The 26,380-nt window shown below is 41.4% G+C and overlaps 1 protein-coding gene and 1 pseudogene across 1 annotated transcript in view; both read left to right on the forward strand.

Annotated features, from left to right (window-relative positions):
• LOC139415557 (heparan sulfate glucosamine 3-O-sulfotransferase 5-like) overlaps positions 1-14,122 on the forward strand; it is an 80,935-nt gene extending 66,813 nt beyond the window's left edge. Inside the window, exons 2-3 of the mRNA XM_071163666.1 lie at positions 12,421-12,562; positions 12,802-14,122. Of these exons, the coding sequence (XP_071019767.1) occupies positions 12,456-12,562; positions 12,802-13,735 (1,041 nt within the window). The 5' untranslated portion in view covers positions 12,421-12,455 and the 3' untranslated portion in view covers positions 13,736-14,122. The remainder of the gene's footprint in view (positions 1-12,420; positions 12,563-12,801) is intronic.
• Positions 14,123-18,086: 3,964 nt separating this feature from the next.
• On the forward strand, positions 18,087-23,068 carry LOC139415404 (histone deacetylase 2-like; annotated as a pseudogene).
• The last annotated feature ends 3,312 nt before the right edge of the window (positions 23,069-26,380 follow it).

A 26,380-nucleotide genomic window follows, 5' to 3' on the forward strand; every position in this document is an offset into this window, starting at 1 on the left:
TGGGATACCACACACTGAGTAAAGGAATAACAAAATGAATTTATTCCATAAATAAAGTAAACACTTACAAAAATAATCAGATGAGGCATGATCAGTAAATTAAGTGTCAACTGCCGAAGTCACAACCAAAGGAATGCATGGAGAGAGGGATTCTCTTGCTGAATATGGGGGGAAGACTTTATGCCACAGCTGAGTTTTCACAGGTGTGCCCCATCAGCACTGACGACACTGACGACCACCAATCTCTTGCAGGAAGTAAGCACAGCAAAACCCAGAAGTGTCATGTTCACTATCTTCAAATTCCCTGTCATAAATGAGCCAAGGCGCAGCGTGCATGTAATTCCAAATGTTTTATCCTCGGTGGCGGCTCCGGTTCGGGGTGTAAACCCCGCTCTGCACGCTTATCCCTCCGCTTCCGTGGAACCGGACCGTGGATCGTCGCCGGAGACTCCGGACCGTGGATCGTTGCCGGAGGAACCGGACCGTGGATCGTCGCCGGAGGCTCCGGACTGCAGACCGCCGCTGGAGGCTCCGGACTGGGGAACGTCGCTGCAGGCTCCGGACTGCAGACCGCCGCTGGAGGCTCCGGACTGGGGAACGTCGCTGGAGACTGGGGACCGTCGCTGGAGGCTCCGTGCCATGGATTTTTACTACAGGCTCCGGGCCATGGATCATCACTGGATGCTTCGTGGCATGGATCATCACTACAGGCTCTGGGCCATGGATCATCACTGGAGGCTCCGGGCCATGGATAATCACTGGAGGCTTCTTGCCATGGATCATCACTAGAGGCTTCGTACGTGGAGCCGGAACAGGTCTCACCGGACTGAGGAGACGTACTGCAAGCCTGGTGCGTGGAGCTGCCACAGGGCTTACCAGGCTGGGGAGACATAGTGGAGGCCTAGTACGTGGAACCGGAACAGGTCTCACCGGACTGGGGAGATGCACTGGAAGCCTGGTGCGTGGAGCAGGCACCGGATACACTGGGCCGTGGAGGCGCACTGGAGGTTTCGAGCGTAGAGCTGGCACAACCCATCCTGGCTGGATACCCACTTCTGCGCTGGCACAGAGCGCACCAGCCTGTGAATGCTCACTGGAGACAGTGCGCATCACCACATAACACGGTGCCTGACCTGACATGCTCCCCACGGTAAGCACGGGGAGTTGGCTCAGGTCTAAACCCTGACTCCGCCAATCTCCCTGTGTGCCGCCCCAAAAAATGTTTTTTGGAGCTGCCTCTCAGGCTTCCGTGACCGGGTCTTGTGCCCTGACACAACCTTCTCCTTGGTCCAGCTCGTCCTCCAAGTTGGCGCACGCTGCTTGGTCTTTTTGTGGTGGATAATTCTGTCACGTTCACTATCTTCAAACTCCCTGTCATAAATGAGCCAAGGCGCAGCATGCATGTACGTCCACATCTTTTAATCGTAGTGAAACCTTCACAAAAAAAACAGGAAAACAGAAACCGAACGAGCCGCAACAGTGGCGCACACAAACACACACAGAAAATAAATAATTACCCACAACATTAGGTGGGAAAAAGGCTGCCTAAGTATGATTCCCAATCAGAGACAACGATAGACAGCTGCCTCTTATTGGGAACCACACTCGGCCAAAAACAAAGAAATAGAAAACATAGAATGCCCACCCAAATCACACCCTGACCTAACCAAATAGAGAAATGAAACGGCTCTCTAAGCTCAGGGCGTGACAAGAAGGCAGAGAAGGGAGGGAGCGTCACATTAGTCACTGTGCTTCTTCCCCTGCATTGCTTGCTCTTTTGGGTTTTAGACTGGGCATCTGTAAAGCACTTTTATATTTGATCAAATACATTTCATAATAAAGTGTTGACTGTTTATGTTGACACTGGGGATTCATAGAGAAAACCCCATATGGCCAGTGCACAACTCTTCTTAGCTCATGATGACCAAAATGTAAATTTAACATGTTCCTGATAAGCGCAAACATGATCATGTTGCAGAGGTTCACAACATGGGTCAAGAAAACTGGTCTGAAAGGCAATTTACGATACATTACTCTACTCTAAAACTAATTGGACCACAAGTCTCTCAGACATCTTTGCAGTGCTAAAATAAGTCAGGGTTCATCATGTGAAAGAGGCAATTAATTCAGACACGATTAGACTAGCACTGTGGATTCAACAGTCTGAGTGAATAGAAGGAATTTAAATACATCAGTATTTGGTAAGACTACTAGAGATATGGGGGTAGCAGGGGAATATGTTTCCCACAGATGACCTACAATTGAGTCAAATGTAGGTCATCTGTCCCTGACCATAGCGTAGTAGAGGATAGGAAAGAATGGACACTCTGGTATTCTAAGGGTGTACATTAAGTGTACTCTAAAGTAGGTTGGGACTTCAAAAAACAGTACATTGATTTTGAGAGTCAACTTCAGCATTGTAAGTAGGAGCATTGTTCTGCAAATGACACCCTCTATAAACCAAAGAGCCATTAAAATGAAAGCTCCCCCCAGGAGATCTGTGAATCGCTCCCCAGCCCTCTCAAAGATATCACCTGTAATGAAAAACATTTCATTTCCAAATGGGAATCCACAAACAAGGGGACTGAACTGGCCCTCTGGCTAAATGGGTTTATTCTCCTATATTGTTAGACTGGTAAAATAGCAATTGCTTGGCTAGAGTCCCTTTAGAGGCCAGGCAAGGCAATATGACTTATTTTGTAGTTACAGCGAGAGTCAAAAGCCCACTCGACATGCCTGTTATGTGTTATATTAAATCAAATGAAATGCTATTCATCACATGCTTTGTAAACAGCAAGTGTAGACTAACAGTGAAATGCTTCTTACAATGCAGAGCACGACATGGGGCACGACAACACCCCTTACCTACAATGCAGAGAGTAAAAAAGAAATAGAGAAATAATAGGAAAGTAATAACACATAATAATATAAGTAATAATAAATACACAGTGAGGAACGATAACTTGGTTATATACATGGGGTACCAGTACCGGGTTGATGTGCAGGGGCACGGGGCAATTGAGGTAGATATGTACATATTACTAGGAATAAACTGACTAGGCGACAGAATAGATAATAAACAATAGCAGCAGCATATGTGATGAGTTCAATAAAGTTCAATCAAAACAGGTCAATGATAGTCCGGGTAGCTATTTGGTTAAATATTTAACTAACTATTTAGCAGTCTTATGGCTTGGGGGTAGAATCTGTTCAGGGTCCTGTTGGTTCCAGACTTGGCACATCAATACCGCTTGACATGCGGTAGCAGAGAGAACAGTCTAGGACTTGGGTGACTGGACTCTTTGAAAACATTTTGGGCCTTTCACTGACCCCGCCTGGTATTGAAGTCCTGGATGGCAGGGAGCTCAGCCCCAGTGATGTACTGGGCCGTACCCACTACCCTCTGTAGGTCCTTGCAGTTCGATACCAAGCAGTTGCCATACCAAGCGGTGATACAGCCAGTCAAGATGCTCTCAATGGTGCAGCTGTAGAGGATTTGAGGGCCCATGCCAAATCTTTTCAGCGTCCTGAGGTGGAAAAGGTGTTGTCGTGCCCCATGACTGTGTTGGTGTGTGTGGACCATGATAGATCCTTAGTGATGTAGACACAGAGGAACTTGAAGCTCTCGACCCACTTTACTACAGCCCCTTTGATGTGAATGGGGGTCGTGCTCGGTCCTCCATTTCCTGTAGTCCACGATCGGCTCCTTTGTCTTGCAGAGGGAGAGGTTGAAGTCCTGGCACCACACTGCCATGTCTCTGACCTCCCTATAGACTGTCTCATCAATATCAGTGATCAGGCCTGTCGTCAGCAAACTTAATGATGGTGTTGGAGTGATGAGCGGCAATGTAGTCGTTGGTGAACAGAGAGTACAGGAGGGGACTAAGCATGCACCGCTGAGTGGCGCCTGTGTTGAGGGTTAGAGTGGCGGATGTGTTGTTGCCTACCCTCACCACCTGGGGGCGGCCTGTTAGGAAGTCCAGGATCCATTTGCAGAGGGAGGATTTCAGTCCCAGGGTCCTTAGCTTTGTGATGAGCTTGATGGGAGAGGGCAGTGTGGAGTGCAATAGAGGAGTGCAATGGAGATTGCGTCATCTGTGGATCTGTTGGAGTGGTATGCAGATTTGAGTGGGTCCAGGGTGGGTCCAGGGATGATGGTGTTGATGTGAGCCATGACCAGCCTTTCAAAGCAACAGATGTGAGTGCTATAGGGCGATGTAATTACGCTCTCTGTAGCCGATGTGAGTAAGAACTTTAAGATGGTAATCTGGCCCGGTGGCCTTGTGAATGTTAACCTGTTTAAAGTTCTTACTCACATTGGCTATGGAGAGCGTGATTACACAGTCGTCCGGATCATCTGCTGCTCTCGTGCATGGCTCAGTATTGATTGCCTCGAAGCAAGCGTAGAAGGCATTTAGCTCATCTGGTAGGAACCCTTCACTGGGCAGCTCACGGATGGGTTTCCTTTGGTAATCCGTGATGGTTTGCAAGCCCTGAAACATCCAACGGGCTACCTCGTATTGTATTTAGAAGATCTAAGCCGGATATTCCCAACCTGGGGTACGCACAATGCCGCCGGAGGTACGCCAAATAAAAATAGATTTTCCAATGGGGCTATACATTTGGGTGTATATTTTTTTCTCACCTGAGTAGCCTCATTTCACTGCCAAAAATAAAATTAAACCATCTAGTGTTGAGCGAAATAACAACACAGTGTAAAATACAGGTAGCCTAGTCAAATAATTAACATCCACTCACATTAATTGATACTCTCTCGCAGGAAACCGTCACTCTTGAGCAGATATTTAATAACGAAACATGCCAATTTGAAAAATAAGTCACGGCAGTGTTTGGAGCGAAAATTAAGATGACTTTTGAGTAGTAAGATCTGTATAAAAGCAACAGGTACCATTAATAAGAAGGGGCTAGAAGCTACCGAGTGGCTAGGACAGGCAAGCCCCATACTATTGTGGAGAAAATAATTATTCCTGCTGCCGTTGATATGGCTGGGACAATGCTGGGGGAAAAGGCCAAAAAATATATACAGACAATGCCTTCATCAAACAACACTGTTTCTTTTTTATTTTTTTTATTTTACCCCCTTTTCGTGGTAAACAAATGTTAGTAGTTACTATCTTGTCTCATCGCTACAACTCCCGATGAGAGACGATGGTCGAAAGCCATGCATCCTCCGAAACACAACCCAACCAAGCCGCACTGCTTCTTAACACAGCGCGCATCCAACCCGGAAGCCAGCCGCATCAATGTGTCGGAGGAAACACCGTGCACCTGCCGACCTGGTTAGGGTGCACTGCGCCCGGCCCGCCACAGGAGTCGCTAGTGCGCGATGAGACAAGGATATCCCTACCGGCCAAAACCTTCCTAAACCCGGACGATGCTAGGCCAATTGTGCGTCGCCCCATGGACCTCCCGGTTGCGGCTGGGGGCGACAGAGCCTGGGCCCAAACCCAGAGTCTTTGGTGGCACAGCTAGCACTGCGGGAGGCCCTAAACAACACTGTTTCATGACACATCAGTGACATGGCAGGAGATGTTTTGAAACAATTACACTGACCGCTTGCATGATGATGTTTTTTCTCACCTGAATGATCTGAATCTAGCATTACAGGGACTCTCCACAACTATATTCAATGTGCTGGACAAAATTGAGGCTATGATTACAAAGTTGGAGCTCTTCTCTGTGTGCATTAACAAGGACAACACACAGGTCTTGTCATCATTGTATGATTTTTTGTGTGCAAATGAACTCAAGCTTACGGACAATGTCAAATGTGATATAGCGAAGCACCTGAGTGAGTTGGATGCGCAATTACGCAGGTACTTAAACAACCTCCACTGTTAAAAAACTGATGCCCTTTGCAACCACATACCTATGTGAGAGTGGATTCTCAGCCCTCATTAGCATGAAAACTAAATACTGGCACAGACTGTGGAAAATTATTTAAGACTGAGACTCTCTCCAATACAACCCAACATTGCAGAGTTATGTGCATCCTTTAAAGCACACCCTTCTCATTAACCTGTGGTGAGTTATTCACATTTTTTTATGAACAAATAAGGTTTTATATGTAAGATAGCTAAATAAAGAGCAAAAATATTGATTATTATTATATTATTATTTGTGCCCTGTGTGTGTGTGTGTGTGTGTGTGTGTGTGTGTGTGTGTGTGTGTGTGTGTGTGTGTGTGTGTGTGTGTGTGTGTGTGTGTGTGTGTGTGTGTGTGTGTGTGTGTGTGTGTGTGTGACGGGCTTACAATTATGGCAAAACAACATTTGAGAGTGTGCTGACCCTGGTGCTAGAGGGGGTACTCAGCTGGAGGTTGAATGTTTGAACGGGTACAGCACTATTAAAGGTTTGTCAACCACTGATCTAAGCCATCTGCTAATTGGTTTTGGAGACTGATCTCTCTGGTTCCAGAGGGGTAAACAGTCAAGGCTGTGTAATTTGTCAGTTGGTGGTTATTCTTTGGGGAGGAAGTGGGCTTCCATTTGCTGATCATAACAGCAGTTACTTTCAATTGTAAAGCCTACAAACATCAGTATGTTGCAGACCTGCAAAAATGATCTCTCTAGACTCAAATGTCAATAGCCTAAGTCTACATAACTTTGCAAAGCAGAGTGTTCTACTGCTCCCTCTTATAATTGTTCTAAAATATTAAACATCTGCAACTACTAAAAACCACTGTTATGTCTCAACCTGGAGCCCGATAAAAGACTTGTAGAAAAAAAACGGTGATGTCTGTGAGAGTCACAGTACTTTGATGTCATTCTTAGATAATGAAATACTGCCCCCGCTTGGTTTAACAGGGGAACAGGTTTTAATTTTACATCATTGAAGGTCAAACGAGTCATGCTGTACACGATAAAGACACAGCAGTTTTATTTTGTATGCTAATCACAACAAGGGAGATGTGCTGAGGCAGATGGTTATTGATGATCTTACACTATTAGCACCAACAGTAGTCTCTGGGCGGAGTTTTTCAAAAATGATCAATCTGGGTTTTGTCTACCGGATAGGATTAGAATAATTAGAATGGGTCCCAATTCAGAATGAATACAATGAGTCCCAGTTCAAGTAAATTATTTGTATAATGGGAGTCCACATTCAAGTAAATTATTTGTATAATGGGAGTCCACATTCAAGTAAATTATTTGTTTAATGGGAGTCCCCATTCAAGTAAATGATTTGTACATTCTATTCATTCTATTTCTATGCATGTACTCCTGTTCGATAGCCGTAATCAAGATAGACAAAAAAATAATGTTTACTTGGCCCTGGGGATGAATCCCTTTCCGCTCTAAAGTGTAAAAAAACACACATATAATGTTGTGAATACTAGGATCTGTTCTAGATTACAACAGTAGATGAAGTGTAGCCTACAATGAATTGAGGTCAGGTTTTTCTGTTTCTTTTGATCATTTTTGTTTTGTTCCCATGCAGCAGCTTCTCACAGTGATGCTTTCTTTTCATAGAACATGATAGTGCGTGTGTGTGTATGTATGTGTGTGTGACAAAATGGTTTGAACATCTAGTTAACAACATCCAAATATACCATTTCTATCCTGTTTCCAGACTTTGGAGGTGAACTATTTTCACGTGGCACCAATTTACAGTATTTATTCTAGACTGCTGGTTTTTCTTTAGCTCCTCAATCCTCTGAAACGTTATAATTGAATGGAAGTCACAGTAATCTAGAAAGTTATATATATATATATATATATATATTTATTTATATTTATATATTATTTATTTATATATATTTTTGCCACATTTCAGGCTTCAAACATAAAGATATAAAACTGTATTTTTTTGTGAAGAATCAACAACAAGTGGGACACAATCATGAAGTGGAACGACATTTATTGGATATTTCAAACTTTTTTAACAAATCAAAAACGGAAAAATTGGGCGTGCAAAATTATTCAGCCCCTCTACTTTCAGTGCAGCAAACTCTCTCCAGAAGTTCAGTGAGGATCTCTGAATGATCCAATGTTGACCTAAATGACTAATGATGATAAATACAATCCACCTGTGTGTAATCAAGTCTCCGTATAAATGCACCTGCACTGTGATAGTCTCAGAGGTCCGTTAAAAGCGCAGAGAGCATCATGAAGAACAAGGAACACACCAGGCAGGTCCGAGATACTGTTGTGAAGAATTTTAAAGCCGGATTTGGATACAAAAAGATTTCCCAAGCTTTAAACATCCCAAGGAGCACTGTGCAAGCGATAATATTGAAATGGAAGGAGTATCAGACCACTGCAAATCTACCAAGACCTGGCCGTCCCTCTAAACTTTCAGCTCATACAAGGAGAAGACTGATCAGAGATGCAGCCAAGAGGCCCATGATCACTCTGGATGAACTGCAGAGATCTACAGCTGAGGTGGGAGACTCTGTCCATAGGACAACAATCAGTCGTATATTGCACAAATCTGGCCTTTATGGAAGAGTGGCAAGAAGAAAGCCATTTCTTAAAGATATCCATAAAAAGTGTTGTTTAAAGTTTGCCACAAGCCACCTGGGAGACACACCAAACATGTGGAAGAAGGTGCTCAGATGAAACCAAAATTGAACTTTTTGGCAACAATGCAAAACGCTATTGGGGTAAAAGCAACACAGCTCATCACCCTGAACACACCATACCCACTGTCAAACATGGTGGTGGCAGCATCATGGTTTGGGCCTGATTTTCTTCAGCAGGGACAGGGAAGATGGTTAAAATTGATGGGAAGATGGATGGAGCCAAATACAGGACCATTCTGGAAGAAAACCTGATGGAGTCTGCAAAAGACCTGAGACTGGGATGGAGATTTGTCTTCCAACAAGACAATGATCCAAAACATAAAGTAAAATCTACAATGGAATGGTTCAATAATAAACATATCCAGGTGTTAAAATGGCCAAGTCAAAGTCCAGACCTGAATCCAATCGAGAATCTGTGGAAAGAACTGAAATCTGCTGTTCACAAATGCTCTCCATCCAACCTCACTGAGCTCGGGCTGTTTTGCAAGGAGGAATGGGAAAACATTTCAGTCTCTCGATGTGCAAAACTGATAGAGACATACCCCAAGCGACTTACAGCTGTAATCGCAGCAAAAGGTGGCGCTACAAAGTATTAACTTAAGGGGGCTGAATAATTTTGCACGCCCAATTTTTCCGTTTTTGATTTGTTAAAAAAGTTTGAAATATCCAATAAATGTCGTTCCACTTCATGATTGTGTCCCACTTGTTGTTGATTCTTCACAAAAAAATACAGTTTTATATCTTTATGTTTGAAGCCTGAAATGTGGCAAAAGGTCGCAAAGTTCAAGGGGGCCGAATACTTTCGCAAGGCACTGTATATACAGTACCAGTCAAAAGTTTGGACTTTCCAGGGGTTTTCTTTATTTTTACTATTTTCTACATTGTAGAATAATAGTGAAGACATCAAAACTATGAAATCATGTAGTAACCAAAAGAGTGTTATACAAATCAAAATATATTTTATATTTGAGATTCTTCAAAGGAGCCACCCTTTGCCTTGATGACAGCTTTGCACACTCTTGGCATTCTTTCATTCAGCTTCATGAGGTAGTCACCTGGAATGCATTTCAATTAACAGGTGTGCCTTGTTATAAGCTAATTTGTGGAATTTCTTTCCTTCTTAATGCGTTTGAGCCAATCAGTTGTGTTGTTCCGCTAGCGGAACCCCTCGCCAACAGCCAATGAAATTGCAGGGCGTCAAATACAAATCAACAGAAATCTCATAAATCAAATTTCTCAAACATACAAGTATTAGTCACCATTTTAAAGATAAAATTCTTGTTAATCCAGCCACAGTGTCTGATTTCAAAAACGCTTTACAGCAAAAGCTCCACAAACGATTATGTTAGGTCACCACCAAGTCACAGAAAAACCCAGCCATTTTTCCAGCCAAAGAGAGGAGTCACAAAAAGCATAAATAGAGATAACATTAATCACTAACCTTTGATGATCTTCATCAGATGACACTCATAGGACTTCATGTTACACAATACATGTCTGTTTTGTTCGATAAAGTGAATATTTATATCCAAAAATCTCATTTTACATTGGTGTGTTATGTTCAGTAGTTCCAAAACATCAGATTTTAAAAAAACGTCACGGAAAAAAGCATACCATGCAATAATCTGAGTACGGATATATCCGCCATGTTGCGCAGTCAACATTAGTCAGAAATAGCATTATAAATATTCACTTACCTTTGATGATCTTCATCAGAATGCACTCCCAGGAATCCCAGTTCCACAATAAATGTTTGATTTGTTCGATAAAGTTCATAATTTATGTCCATATACCTCCTTTTGTTAGGGCGTTTGGTAAACAAATCTAAACGCGCGTGCAACTTCCAGCGGAAAGGTCTGACAAAAATTCCAAACAGTTAGATTACTGGTCGTAGAAACATATCAAACGTTGTATAGAATCAATCTTTAGGATGTTTTTATCATAAATGTTCAATAATGTTCCAACCGGAGAATTCCATTGTCTGTAGAAAAGCCTAGGAATGAGAGCTAACTCTCTCGTGAGAGACTGACTGCTTTCTTGGCCCAAGCAAGTCTCTTCATCCTATTATTCACCTTTTATTAGAGGTTTCGATCAAGGCCTGATTCATGCAGTCTCCTCTGAACAGTTGATGTTGAGATGTGGCTGTAACTTGAACTCTGTGAAGCATTTATTTGGGCTGCCATCTGAGGTCCTGTTAACTTTAATGAATTTATCCTCTGCAGCAGATGTAACTCTGAGTCTTCCTTTCCTGTGGTGGTCCTCTTGAAAGCCATTTTCACCATAATGCTTGATGGTTTTTGCGATTGCACTTGAAGAAACTTTCAAAGTTCTTGAAATTTTATGGACTGACTGACCTTCATGTCTTAAAACATCTTTGGGATAGGGGGCAGCATTTTCACTTTTGAATGAAAAGCGTGCCCAGAGTAAACTGCCTCCTACTCAGTCCCAGATGCTAATATATGTATATTATTAGTAGATTTGTATAGAAAACACTCTAAAGTTTCTAAAACTGTTTGAATGATGTCTGTGAGTATAACAGAACTCATATGGCAGATGAAAACCTGAGACAAATCCAACCAGGAAGTGTGAAATCTGAGGGTTGTAGTTTTTCAAAGCTTGGCCTATCGAATACACAGTGTCTATGGGTCAAATTGCACTTCCTAAGGCTTCCACTAGATGTCAACCGTCTTTAGAAACTTGATTGAGGCTTCTACTATAAAGGAAGGGGAATGAGGGCTGTTTGAGTCAGTGGTCTGGCAGATTGTCACAGGCTGAGTGGTCTCAGTCTGACTGGTGGAAATCTGTCCTTTGGTCTGATGAGTCCGAATTTGAGATTTTTTGTTCCAACTGCAGTGTTTTTGTGAGATGTAGAGTAGGTGAACGGATGATCTCCTCATGTGTGGTTCCCACCGTGAAGCATGGAGGAGGAGGTGTGATGGTGTGGGGGTGCTTTGCTGGTGACACCGTCTGTGATGTATTTAGAATTCAAGGCACACTTAACCAGCATGGCTACCACAGCATTCTGCAGCGATACGCCATCCCATCTGGTTTGCAGTTAGTGGGACTATCATTTGTTTTTAACAGGACAATGACCCAAAACACAGCTCCAGGCTGAGGAGGGCCTATTTGACCAAGGACGAGTGATGGAGTGCAGAGTGAAGGAGTGAAGGAAAAACAGCCAGCAAGTGCTCAGCATATGTGGGAACTCCTTCAAGACTGTTGGAAAAGCGTTCCTCATGAAGCTGGTTGAGAGAATGCCAATAGTGTGCAAACCTGTCATCATGGCAAAGGTTGGCTAATTTGAAGAATCTAAAATATATTTAGATTTGTTTAACACTCTTTTGGTTATTACATGATTCGATATGTGTTTTTCCTAGTTTTGATGTCTGCACAATTATTCTACAATGTAGAAAATAGTAAAAATAAAGAAAAATCATTGAATGAGTGGGTGTGTCCAAACTTTTGACTGCTACTGTATATATATATATATATTCTCAGTCGGTTTTGTCTGTTGCAAAACGTTTTCCAAAGGAAACCTTTTACTGTTGAACTGTTACTCTATGAACCAAACGGAACCAAACGTGGAGGGACCTACCTGAATTTGCCCAATAGAAACTATATTTTTTGTTGGAAAACGTTTTACGTTTGGAGTAAACGGTTTCTGTTGCATAACGTTTTGCAACAGACAAAACGTTTTACAACGGAACCCGACTAACCCCAGCCGTCTGCTCTAATGGCACTGCAGCACTTTGCAGGCTCCTGTGAGTTTGGCTTAATCACTTGTAAGACTTGATTTAGTGTGTGTTAATAAACATTAGTCTGTCTCTCTCCTCGCCAGTGATTAGTGGTTTATGTGCTCTGCTCTCCCGTCCCCAGGCTGAAGACGCAGTCCTGAAGATTGATGGAGGGCCATGCTATTCAAACAGCAGGCGTTGCTGAGACAGAAGCTCTTCTTGTTGGGCAGCCTTGCTATTGGGAGTCTCCTCTATCTAGTGGCCAGGGTTGGGAGCTTGGATAGGTACGTTGTTTGCTGAAAGCAATGCCTGTTGAATGTCAAGTATAGAATGATTTTAGTTTATATAAATAATCTAATATTTTTTTCAAATAGCAAAATCTTGATCATATATGATTAGATTATGATAAGACTTCATTGTATTTAACAATGTGTTTAAAGTTAATTCAAAAATGCTCTAAAGTTTATTGATGAAATTATTATATAGAACTAAATGTCTCTTTCTGTGTTTTCCCCTCCTCCAGGCTGCAGCCTATTTGCCCCATAGAGAGCCGACTGGGCCCTCCTCACCTGCCGGAGCAGATCCCTCTCCGGACCCTGCAGTATAAGCGTGGTCTGCTCCACGAGATCCGCAAGGGCAATGCCACCAAAGAGCAGATCCGCCTGCACAACCTGGTGCAGCAACTGCCACGGGCCATCATCATCGGAGTGCGCAAGGGGGGCACGCGCGCCCTGCTGGAGATGCTCAACCTGCACCCAGCTGTGGTCAAGGCCTCGCAGGAGATCCACTTCTTTGACAACGAACAGAACTACGCCCGGGGCATCGACTGGTACCGGGAGAAGATGCCCTTCTCCTTCCTCCACCAGATCACCATTGAGAAGAGCCCCGCCTACTTCATCACAGAGGAGGTCCCCGAACGCATCTTCAAGATGAACTCCTCCATCAAGCTGTTGATTATTGTGCGTGAGCCCACCACCAGAGCTGTGTCCGACTACACACAGGTGCTGGAGGGCAAGGAGCGTAAGAATAAGACCTACCACAAGTTTGAGAAGCTGGCCATCGACGGCAACACGTGTGATGTGAACACAAAGTATAAGGCGGTACGGACCAGCATTTACACCAAGCACTTGGAGCGCTGGCTGAAGTTCTTCCCCGTGGAACATTTTCACATTGTGGACGGCGACCGTCTGATCACAGACCCGCTGCCTGAGCTGCAGCTCGTCGAGCGCTTCCTCAACCTCCCCTCCAGGATCAGCCGGTATAACCTGTATTTCAATGCCACCAGGGGATTCTACTGCCTGCGATTTAACAATGTCTTCAACAAGTGCCTGGCAGGCAGCAAGGGGCGCATCCACCCTGAGGTGGACCCCTCAGTAGTGGCCAAACTGAGGAAGTTCTTCCACCCCTTCAATCAGAAGTTTTATCAGATTACTGGGAGGACGTTCAACTGGCCCTGAGAAACTAAGGGAAGGTCTAGGCCTAGCCTATTTGAACTTCTTAACTGAAGTTGTTCTGTTGGCATTTTCAAGATGTCAACCACAACAATATTAAAGGACATTTAAAGCACTTTGATTGAATTTAATACGTCGAGGAGAGTGGGGTAAGTCGAGCCGAAGGGTTAGTTGAGCTACTCCTTGTTTCTAGGAAACCATACACAAAATGTACCATGTGACCAAATATTAAGGAAGAGGTCGTCATTTCATGGAGTCTATGAAGAAAAAAACACATGGACAAATTGGTAAGCAAGTTAGGGCAAATGAATGTATTGTGTTATAGGTTTCATGCGGCTTGTATCTAAACCAAGGTGGATTGTTTTGTATACCAGTTGGGGTCTCTATAAGCTACAATATGAGGTCCTAAACCTAGCATGAAAGCGCATCCTTGTACCTATGTGGGCTAATATAGTAAAAATGTTTGCCTTGGGGTAAGTTGAGCCAATGGCCACCATACCCCATACAGATTATGATTACATATAGTCAGGTTTATGCATAATATGCATAGTATTTTTGCAATGTGTCATGCATATTAACTCAATATACTGCATTTGTATTGTTATAGAGCAGACCTAATCATTCCCTGTGTATACAAATGTAAAAGATGCAGGGATTTAGCCCCCCGTTAGGTTCTTGAGAGAGCAGCCAAGGAAGTGAGAGAAGGGAAAAAGTCCATTCCAGAAGCACCAAGGGATGAAAAAATGTACTGAATGACGCTGAGGTACATTGACAAAAATGAAAACAAACATGTACCTGTGTGAAAGAGAGGCTGTGACAGAGTAACAGAGACACACAAGGTCTTATCTGATGACATGGAGTCTGAGCTTGCTAAACATATCCAGAATATCGCAGACCAGCTTCATGGGCTTAGTAGCCTCAAATGCAGTGAACTTGCCTACGAATTGGCACATCGAAACAATATCACTGTCCCAGACAACTTGTCAAGAAATGCAAGGGTAAGTCATATTTAACAGATCCATCTATATCTGAATATAGGCATACATTTGAAATGTACAGTAAAATATACCTCACCCCCATTCCATGAATTAAACTTTGACCACCATCACCCACTGTCACAGGGCACCTACACCGACTTACCCCAAGGTGGCTCAACTTTTTCCCTATGCTCAATTTACTCTGGGATAAGTTGTGCAAAGAGACCAATTTAGTTTTTGACAAACTATGTTTTTAAAACTGTTATGCTTACATGAATTATGATTATTTCCAGGGATACACAACATCCTGAAATATATGTAGATATCTTTGTTAAAAAGAATACTATATTGTCGTAGTGAGGCTGAATGTAAAAATGGCTCAACATACCCCACTCTCCCCTGTGAGAATGACAATGTGACCAAAATCTGTAATGGAATCAATGTATGTTTGTTTCTTAATATGTAAGGGGGCATAAGAGGATAAAGGGTTTGTGAGTTGTGTGATTACAAAACAATTCAGTTTAATGCACCTGATCTTTCTTCATAATAATTCACCTGTCTGACACTTGTGCCCATTATAAACTCAATATTGAATGAAGGGTATACTACAATGAGCGATAAACATGAGATTATGTTAAGTGAACATGTGGATTTTAAAAGACGAATTGTCAGTCAACAACACATACATTTAACATATTTAAAGGCTATATCATGAAGCTATATATGTGGCAATGTTTCATATAAAAACAACCTTGACAAAGACGTAGGCTTACATGTTCTTGCAGTTCTAAGTGTGATAGTCTTGCATTTATTACAGTCCTCTCATTTTGGTTTTGCTTTTCTCCTGCATGTGTATTGAACATACAATTGACAAAGCATGGGCTCTCTAATGTAGTTTTGTGTTATTTCATTTCTTCCAGTATCATTCTTTAAACATGTGCTACTTTTATTTGTTTCTATGTTGTTTTTAGGTAGTTTAATTTTTCTCAAACTACCATTACGTACTTGTATCCGTAATATAACCCAGAAATCTGTAGAAGGGTAGGAGATTCTCATGAGGGAATGGGAACATCGATATCTCATAAAATTCTGACTCCGATGACGTCCTCATACATCAAGCATTTAAATGTTGAATAAGGGATTTAAGTGGTAACTTTGTTCTCATTCTTTTTCTCCAGTATTAATAACATGTTTGTCATTCCCCTTGGTGAAAAGCCACAGTAAAAAAAGTAATTTGTTAGTTACTGTCAAACCATCTAATGCTTATTCTACTACAATTAACATATTTGTCTTATGTGCAAATAGCCATCCTGTATCATAAGTGTGTTGTTCTGTATCAAAAAATGATTGAATTAAAATTACATTTAAACACGTGTCAGCTGAGTCATTCATTATTTCTGTTTTGTCTCGTAATCTATTATGTGGTTCAAAGACTGAGACTCTTCCTTGATCAAATCAAATTTATTTATATAGCCCTTCTTACATCAGCTGATATATCAAAGTGCTGTACAGAAACCCAGCCTAAAACCCCAAACAGCAAGCAATGCAGGTGTAGAAGCACGGTGGCTAGGAAAAACTCCCTAGAAAGGCCAAAACCTAGGAAGAGAGGAACCAGGCTATGAGGGGTGGCCAGTCCTCTTCTGGCTGTGCCGGGTGGAGATTATAACAGAACATGGCCAAGATGTTCAAATGTTCATAAATGACCAGCATGGTCAAATAATAATAATCACAGTAGTTGTCGAGGGTGTAACAAGTCAGCACCTCAGGAATAAATGTCAGTTGGCTTTTCATAGCCAATCATTAAGAGTATCTCTACCACTCCTGCTGTCTCTAGAGAGTTGAAAACAGCAGGTCTGGGACAGGTAGCACATCCGGTGAACAGGTCAGGGTTCCATAGCCGCAGGCAGAACAGTTGAAACTGGAGCAGCAGCACGGCCAGGTGGACTGGGGACAGCAAGGAGTCATCATGCCAGGTAGTCCTGAGGCATGGTCCTAGGGCTCAGGTCCTCCGAGAGAGAGAAAGAAAGAAAGAAAGAAAGAATGAGAGAATTAGAGAGAGCATACTTAAATTCACACAGGACACCGGATAAGACAGGAGAAATACTCCAGATATAACAGACTGACCCTAGCCCCCCGACACATAAACTACTGCAGCATAAATACTGGAGGCTGAGACAGGAGGGTCAGGAGACATTGTGGCCCCATCCGATGATACCCCCGGACAGGGCCAAACAGGCTGGATATAACTCCACCCACTTTGCCAAAGCACAGCCCCCACACTACTAGAGGGATATCTTCAACCACCAACTTACCATCCTGAGACAAGGCCGAGTATAGCCCACAAAGATCTCCGCCACGGCACAACCCAAGGGGGGGCGCCAATCCCATTTCATTAATAATCACTGGGTCATTGTATTGAGTCTGTCATTTCAATTCAATTAGAACTAGAAACTCCTGGTACCTTCATTAATTGCCCACATCTCAGCAAATACATAATTCCACATATACAGGGGGGCAAAAAAGTATTTAGTCAGCCACCAATTGTGCAAGTTCTCCCACTTAAAAAGATGAGAGGCCTGTAATTTTCATCATAGATACACTTCAACTATGACAGACAAAATGAGAAAAGAAAATCCAGAAAATCACATTGTAGGATTATTAATGAATTTATTTGCAAATTATGGTGGAAAATAAGTATTTGGTCAATAACAAAAGTTTATCTCAATACTTTGTTATATACCCTTTGTTGGCAATGACAGAGGTCAAACGTTTTCTGTCAGTCTTCACTGAATACTTTTATTTTATCTTAAATAAAATATTAAATTTATCTTAATGTAAACATAAATAAAATATATTTAGTCTCAAATAAATAATGAAGCATGCTCAATTTGGTTTAAATAATGCAAAAACACAGTGTTGGAGAAGAAAGTAAAAGTGCAATATGTGCCATGTAAAAAAGCTAATTATAATATAATAAACACAGAAATACAAGCCATTGGGCATTAATATGGTCAAATCCGGAAACTATAGTTTATTCTTTCAGTGAAATACATAATCGTTCCATATTTCATCGAACGGGCAGCAACCCTAAGTCTAAATATTGCTGTTAAATTACAACCTTCAATGTTATGTCGTAATTATTTAAAATTCTGGCAAATTAGTTCACAACGAGCCAGGCGGCCCAAACTGTTGCATATACCCTGACTCTGCGTGCTATGAACGCAAAATAAGTGACACAATTTCCCTAGTTAATATTGCATGCTAACATGAATTTATTTTAGCTAAATATGCAGGTTTAAAAAATATACTTCTGTGTATTAAGTTTAAGAACGATGTATATGGTTAGGTACTTCGATGCAACGATTTTGCATTTTTCGCGAATGCTAGCAACTGACCTTGGCTCCTTGCTGCACTCTCGTAACAGGTGGTGAGCCTGCCATGCAGTTTCCTCGTGGAATGCAATGTAATCGGCCATAATCAGCGTCCAAAAATGCAGATTACCGATTGTTATGAAAACTTGAAATCGGCCCTAATTAATCGGCCATGCCGGTCTACCTCTAGAGTTGTTCACCCTTTTCAAAATACCCCATATCCCTGCCTCTTTAAGACGCTTTCCTCATTTCAGTGCCAAGACCTGTATCCTGGAAGGAAATTTTCAGGCCACTGAGACCGGTGTACTTTCATGGTTTACTTAATACAATTGAAAAAGAAAAAGAGAGCCTCACACCCTAGGAGCTCAGATGCAATAATTGTATAAGTACAGTTTCTACAAACAAAGCTGTATAATGGGGTATAATGACAAACACAGCGGGTCACTAATTTATATACTTTTAAAGGATTTACTTAATACCAGGATTTACGTAATACCAGCTGACTAAGCAGAATGTCATTGTTCCACCAATTGTGTGAGGACATTAGAGCAGTCCCCGACCCCAAAAAATATTGGTCCACCGAAGGTTGTCTGTTCTTTTGACCAATTGATCGGTCAACATTTTTTAATGTGTATTTTTCCATATATAGACATACCCTATGTGTTTTAATAAAATCAACTATACGCATTGAGCTTACGGTTTGATGAAATAAGACAAATGCCTCAAGAGGGCGCCAGAGGTCTAGAAGACCAGAAGAAAAACCTTCAACTTTACCCAACTATTCTCCTCCCGCTCCTGCTGGCTTTTGCAGATTATGCCATTACTCTCTTGAAGTTGCCAGTAATAGGCTACATGAGGTGTTGGCCACCTTTGTCATGTGAAATGACAAATTATCTTACCATTTCTAACGATATGCATGTCAGTTATGGTTTTCATATTCACATCTTCATTTAATTTAATAATGTCTTCATATCTCAATCATTGTCATGTGGTGTTTGAAAATTCTATCTAAATCAAAAATGATACAAACCTTAAAAGTGGCTTCTATTGCCCACTATGTTAAAATATACTACATAAAGCCAACAAATAAAAACATTGCAGCCGCAAGGTAGAAATAGAACCTATTTCAGTCCAAGTCAAGCACTGATAAGAAGTAATCAGGTAGGCCTATTTTATGACGTTTCCACTGGATCAGAGCATAACATTTTCCCCTTTCAGGCAGAGTGGTTATGGAGAAGGAGAGAGCTGGAACAATTTTTCAAATACATTGAGGAACTATTGTAACTCTTAATGGATGTAAAAACAGACTTTGTTTGCTTGAAGTTTGAGGTGAAGAAAACCTTACTTTGAGAAGCTCTACATGTCATTAATTGGGGTGTGTTAAGCCAATCAGAAATACTATCAGATCCCCAAATGGGCACATTTATAGGCCTACATTTACAGGCAGGCCAGGTAGCCTATAACAGGCAGGCCAGCAAGGCCTACTTCTCTGTGTGCGCGTCCTAGCTCAACATTGGCAGGAGTTCTCCAAAAAAAAGACAATGACTAAATTGACTAACTCGTAAATTGAATTAAATAAACCAAAACTTGTTCCTCACAATTGAAGCATAGGTTTTGCTCTCTGCAAACAATGTGCCCACTCTGACAATGATAACGGGAAGACTGGAATAATAATATTGAATGCATTAACAGAAATTACCATAACCAAGGTAACATTGTAGATTAGAAATTATAGGCATTAACATTAAATGTACTACTGGTGATATATGTCATGGGGAATTGATCTACACTAACAATCAAATGCAAACAATTCACATGGATTAGTTCACTGAGATGGGTGCAACTTTTCCTTATGTTTTATCTTTCTTTTCAGAATTGCCATACAACGATTACTTTGAGTAGTTTGAGCCTGACTTCAAGCTGCACATCAGCCCATCTAACATGACCAACCAGAACATATCAGAGTACATGGATAAGATCAAGTAAGGACTGAGTCTGTCAGATGTATCATATCGCATGTACTTCAGTAACTCCAGTTGGATGTGTCATATTCATCAATTTTGCATTGTGAGGTTGTTGCATCTGCATTGCCAGTACTGTATGAAACAGGTATTCTGGTGGGGGTGTTGTAGTCTACTTACTTTTTCCTTATTGTCATATTATCCACATTTCTTAGAGCCTTCTCGTGGGCTTTTGGGCTGATGGTGGTTACTGCACCGATATTCGTTGCGTTAAAGGCAATGTCCTTTGTTTGAGAACCCTTCTGTTTAAGAACCGGATGCTACCCAACGCCCCGGGAGTGGTGCAGATGCAGGCTATCCCTGAGGATGCCATCCCTGATGACACAGTGGACGAGGATACAGAGGACCCTGACAAACGCATGTCCGGTTAGACACGCCTCCTCTAACCCATTACAACCTCTGAACCATCTCATTGACCTTCCCTGTAAATACTCTCTGTTGCAGTTATATCACTCAGGGGGTTCTATTTAATTTGTATGTTCTTTTGCCAGGATTGTAAACTCTACTGTTTTCCAGTGAGTCCTCGGTTCCATTCGTATTGTATCAGCGGCTGTATTTTCCATATTCAATCCTATTGGATCCCATTTTGGATCCCATTTTGGATCCTATTGCCAGCAGCAGCATCTGAATGGTGACTTCCTGTCTCGTTTCAAACAGTGCTTCAGACAAGAGGATAGCCTACGATAAGGAGTTCCCTGACTCGGAGGACAAGGGACAGGAAGGAATGAGGAACGTGGCCGATAACAAAAAAGAACAAAGCGGCCCCGGGTAGAGGAAGACAAAGGGCGAGAGGAGAAGAAAGAGTAAGTTGGTGAGTATTCAGAACTTATCCTGAATACAAACCTGGCAAGAGCACTGAGTTCAATGTGATAATAGAAAAGCACCTAGCAATATTTCATCCAAGTGGTGATAACTTGATGTAATGCCGCTTGTGATGTAGCTTCCTGATATATGTGTATATTTGTGCTGTTAGAGGTGAAAGAGGTGAATGCAAAAGAAACAAGCACTGAGAGAACAGACACAAAGGTAAGAGTGACTGTGGTCTCTGCTATATTCACTTGTCAGGACTATGCTTATAGTTGGACCATGCATTTATGATTTATTAGAGGTAGTCACAAATGTATTCAGACCTGACAGTGTCTTATTGGAGGTGAAATGGCACTCTCATTTTTCCATCTGTTCTTTCTAGTGTGAAGACTGAGCAGACTAGTAGTGCCTGATTCAGCCACATGGTGGCACTGTGATCTCTCCATGGACAGTCCCGAGTGTGGCAGTAAGGGCAGCTCATCTCGGCTGATTCTACTCCCTTGTGTCAGACTACATAACTGAAGCATTATATTTATTGTCATTGATCTGTATCAAAGATCATTTCTTATATTGACATGGTGGTCGAGGGACCACTCTAGCAATGGAAATGCATGCCCTCAAAGATGGAAGGCAGGCGAGATCAGGTGGGACCATTCTAGCAATTTTATGAGAGGGCAGATACGCATGTGAACAACAGACAACTCTGATATAAAGTTGTTTTTTAAAAGTTGCCGAAATGCAACTTATGTCAGTGCATTCGTAACAACCTAACCATTACACACCTTCTATATCAGGGATCATCGACTAGATTTAGCTGGGGACCAATTCGTTTTTTCTTGAGCAGATGGTCATAGAGCCAGAACATAATTATTAAACATTTGTAGACTACAAATTGACAGCAAGAAGCCCAAAGATATCATTTTTTACTAAAACATAATCATTTCTAATTTTGCTTACATTTGTACATGATCATGTGTCTATCTATTATCCATAGGAATTCTTGGGAAAATATTTTTATTCAAGCTTTTATCCGTAAACTGCATAGCAGACCCAGTTATAGCGTTCTCTTTCTTTTCATCAATATTTATCTTCATGGCTGATAAACACGCCCCGTTAAAGCGAATTAGGCAAACAAATGTAACTAATTCTTGGTTCTCCTGTGATTTGAAAATCATTTTCCTGCAAAAGAATCAAGCATGGGCCTTTGGCGAGGAAAACTGGTGAAACATCTGATTGGCTGCTTTTTAGGCAATTGAGAAATAAATGGACTGGAGGAATAAAAAGGCTAAATCTAGGTATTTTCTTGATGCTATGACAGAGTCTGCTGGTGATCCCTCTAAATTCTGGAAAACTGTTAACTCACTTAAACCAGGAAACTCCTTGACTTCCCTACCGAAGCAAATTACATCAGAATCTGGGATCATCAGTGGCCGAACTGAAATTTGTGATGCTTTTGATAAAGATTTTAATTCTGCTGATTTTCTTTTTGAAAGAAAAAATGGCCAACATGGTCCTGACCGGTCTATTGTTTCAGCCCCTCGGCCTTCAGCTGATGTGGAAAACAGTAAGCCGGTTTTTAATTTTCAAAAAGTCACAGAAGATGAGGTCTTATCTGCACTATCTGCTATAGATTTTAAGGCACTGACAATCTGGATCCATATTTACTCAAGTGTGCGGCACCTATCATTGCTAGTGCAGTGATGCACATCTTTAATCAAACATTAGTGATAGGAAAGATTCCTAAAGCTTGGAAAACAGCTTTTGTTTTACCACTCCTGAAGGGAGGTGATGGTAGTGAATTGGATAATTAGTGAGACAGATTTTAAGATATTACAAGGGTCTTTTATACATCTGAAACGTGTTTTAAATGCAAAGAAAACACATTTTATGATTTTTAATAGATTCAAAAAGTTGGTTGAAAATATACTTGCACTTACGAGCTTAGATAGTTCTCGAATGAATCAGGTATCTGCATATAAATACTTAGGGATGTGGTTGGATGATAAACAGTCTTTTAAAATGCATGTTGATGAACTTTGTAAACGGCTAAAAATCCAGCTAGGCTTCCTCTATAGAAACAGGACATGTTTGTCCTCTACAAATAGAAGACACCTTGTGCAAGCTTAGACCTTTGTTGAAATAATGGTTTAATCATTTCCCAAATTGAAATCACTTAGATTTAGTTTCCTTTATGTACTGTAACAGTTGATTTCTAGGATTCACAACACCAACCTGGATTTACCATGCTTCCCTTTGGTACTCCTTGAATGCACTTATAGTGTGACGTGCTTTATCTTCTGAATGAAATATCCACCGTTTAATTAATGAAATGTTTTTAGAGAAGATGATGTGGGTGTTCCCGTAATTGAACCTACTATCATTTCATATTTGTTGAACATGTGATATTTTGCATTTGCCAATTACAACCTTTGTATACTAATTCTTAGTGTGAATGTATGAATTGGAGTAGTTAGAAATCAGTTAAAGTATGGGCAAAATATGCTAAATCCACCATGATCATTTAAATGATTTATACCCATTGACTCCTGAAGAATATACATTTTAAATGCCATGAGTTTAGGTTAAATGTAACCAACCCTATCATAATCCAATATATAAGGTTGTTTTACTCTGTTTACAAATAATAATGTACTGTATTTTCAAATATGCATAATGTACTATGTCAAATCTAAGATACAAAACCCACTAGAGATTTTTGTGGTTGATGCATTACATGGCAGCCACACGATGGCGTTATAACACCTACAATACACAGGTCATTATTTTCATCAACACACACCTACAATTTAGGCCTATTTATTTCAACCGCAATGATTGCTAGCTAATACAACCTTGATCTTCAAGTTGTGTGGACTTTACACCTGAAGAACAGACAAAGTATATTTAGATTTGCAGTCCAGCAACTTAATAGTATTAGTGATTACATGCACCTGCAAGAGGGAAACGAGCATGTGTGGATTTAAAAAATTGGAGTAGCATGTGCACATGTTTATTTTTGGCCTACCCATAGCTGTGGGAAGATATGTTGGGTTGCGGCCTTCCACCCTCGCTTATATGGTGCTCCCACCAGGAATAATAAAGGCGTAGTTCACTGATTTGATTGAAAAAAACACGACGACCGGAGTAATAAAGGCCTGTGTCCCCCAAATTTTGGGGGTAAAAAACATTTAAAAACAAACAAATAAATGGGCATGCTGCAGCACCCTCAGCACCCCTACTTCCTGCAACTATGGGCAACTAGAATTGGTTCTTAACTGACAATTTATGAGGCATGTATAACATGCTCTTTAGTTTTGTTGCAATTATTGCAATGTTGTATAACATAACTTGATACAGAATGATATATGCTTCAATGTTGCAGCTCCCCAACTGCTCATTGAGTCATTTGCCAATTTCACTTTACTTGGAACCTGTTGCACAGGCCATTGCCACAGTTTTGACCAAGAAGCCACAATCTTCATTAGGTAGTAGGTAAACTGGGCTAATATGAAATCTTTCCTATTTCTGCAACAAATGAACAGGAACAGATGCCAAATGACTAGTCTGTTGTGAAATAGGCCTTTCCTTGAAAAGGTTTGTACCCAATGCATCTGACATCAAAATATGTTGTGTGTCTGCAACACCATTCATTGAGTCTCTGAAGCTGAAGAGCATGGTAACAGGTTAATGAACACCTCCTTACAGAATATATGGCCCATATAGGCCCTAAGCTACAATAGAAACTAACGTATAACATGTAAACACTGTAGCCGGGCCTTCTACTGCCAGGTGTTACCCCAGCTACTGTAAAATAGGTGCATTTTAGTCTCTAAACATGGGCTCCTTGCGAACTTTGACTAGGTTACTTGTGAGCTAACCTGGCTGGGAGGGACCCCTGGCCCTGAAACAAAATCTGTGATAAGCATATTGCATTGTCCATGTGTAGCTTCAAACCACCGTATTGATGGTTTCTTTTAATGTCTTGGGTGGGTCTGTGATCGATTCATTGTTCAACGTCATTGCAAAGTATTGAGTCTGCAGTGACGGTCTCTTGCTACAGCAATGAGCTGCTCAATAGATCTGCACTGACTTTTTTTATATTTTCAGTTCAAATTGTACCAGTCACAGAATAACTATTGTTCTACAATCTCACACCAGTCAAAATATAATTAGCAAACGTGAACGTGGTTAATGTCAGTGATGTAGACAGCATCTGATGTTGAGGTGGAATAGCACTCTAATAGTGGAACTTGCAATGAAAAAAAACCTGATCCCTGTGACAAACGCATGTACAGTGCATTCTGAAAGTATTCAGACCCCTTGTTACATTACAGCCTTATTCTAAAATGGATTCAATTGTTTTTTACCCCCTCAAATCTACAGACAATACCCCATAATGACAACGCAAAAACAGGTTTAGACATTTACATAAGTATTCAAACCCTTTACTCAGTACTTTGCTGAAGCATCTTCGGCAACGATTACAGCCATGAGTCTTCTTGGGTATGACGTTAATAAGGTTGCACACGTATTTTGGGAGTTTCTCCCATTCTTCTCTGCAGGTTGGATGGGGAGTGTCGCTGCACAGCTATTTTCAGGTTTCTCCAGAGATGTTTGATCGGGTTCAAGTCCGGTGCCACATTTCCTCCAGACGTGACGCTTGGCATTCAGGCCAAAGAGTTTAATCTTGGTTTCATCAGACCAGAGAATCTAGTCTGATTGGTGGAGTCCTGCAGAGATGGTTGTCCTTCTGGAAGGTTCTCCCATCTCTAAAGAGGAATTCTGGAGCTCTGTCACTCCCTGACCAAGGCCCTTCTCCCGCAATTGCTCAGTTTGGCCGGGCGGACAGCTCTAGGTAGTCTTGGTGGTTCCAAACTTCTTCCATTTAAGAATGTTGGAGGCCACTGTGTTCTTCAATGCTACATTATTTTTTTGCTAGCCTTCCCCAGATCTGTGCCTCGACACAATCCTGTCTCTGAGCTCTATGGACGATTCCTTCAACATTATTTCTTGGTTTTTACTTTGGCATGCAGTGTCAACTGTGGGAACTTACATAGACAGGTGTCTGCCTTTCCCAATCATGTTCAATCAATTGTATTTACCACAGGTGGACTCCAATCGTTGTAGAAACAGTTCAAGGATGATCAATGGAAACAGGATGCACTCAATTTCAAGTCTCATAGCAAAGGGTCTGTAAGTTGTATTTTTTATAAATAAGCTTAAACCATATTTTGGGGGGGGGGGGGGGGGGGGGGTGTAGATTGATGAGGAAAACAATGAATTTAATCAATGTTAGAATAAGGCTGTAACAATCAAGTGTGGAGAAAGTCAAGGGGTCTGAATACTTTCCAAAGGCACTGTATTCAGGTCCATACTTGATTTTAAAAGGCTTTGAACAAGTTAGACCTAGTTTATGCTAGTTGTAATAATGTGAGATTAAATAGGCCAAACCATTGAGGAGTCCATGTTGGACTT

The sequence above is a fragment of the Oncorhynchus clarkii genome, chromosome 8 (genome assembly GCF_045791955.1).
Source record: "Oncorhynchus clarkii lewisi isolate Uvic-CL-2024 chromosome 8, UVic_Ocla_1.0, whole genome shotgun sequence".
NCBI classification, from domain to species: domain Eukaryota; kingdom Metazoa; phylum Chordata; class Actinopteri; order Salmoniformes; family Salmonidae; genus Oncorhynchus; species Oncorhynchus clarkii.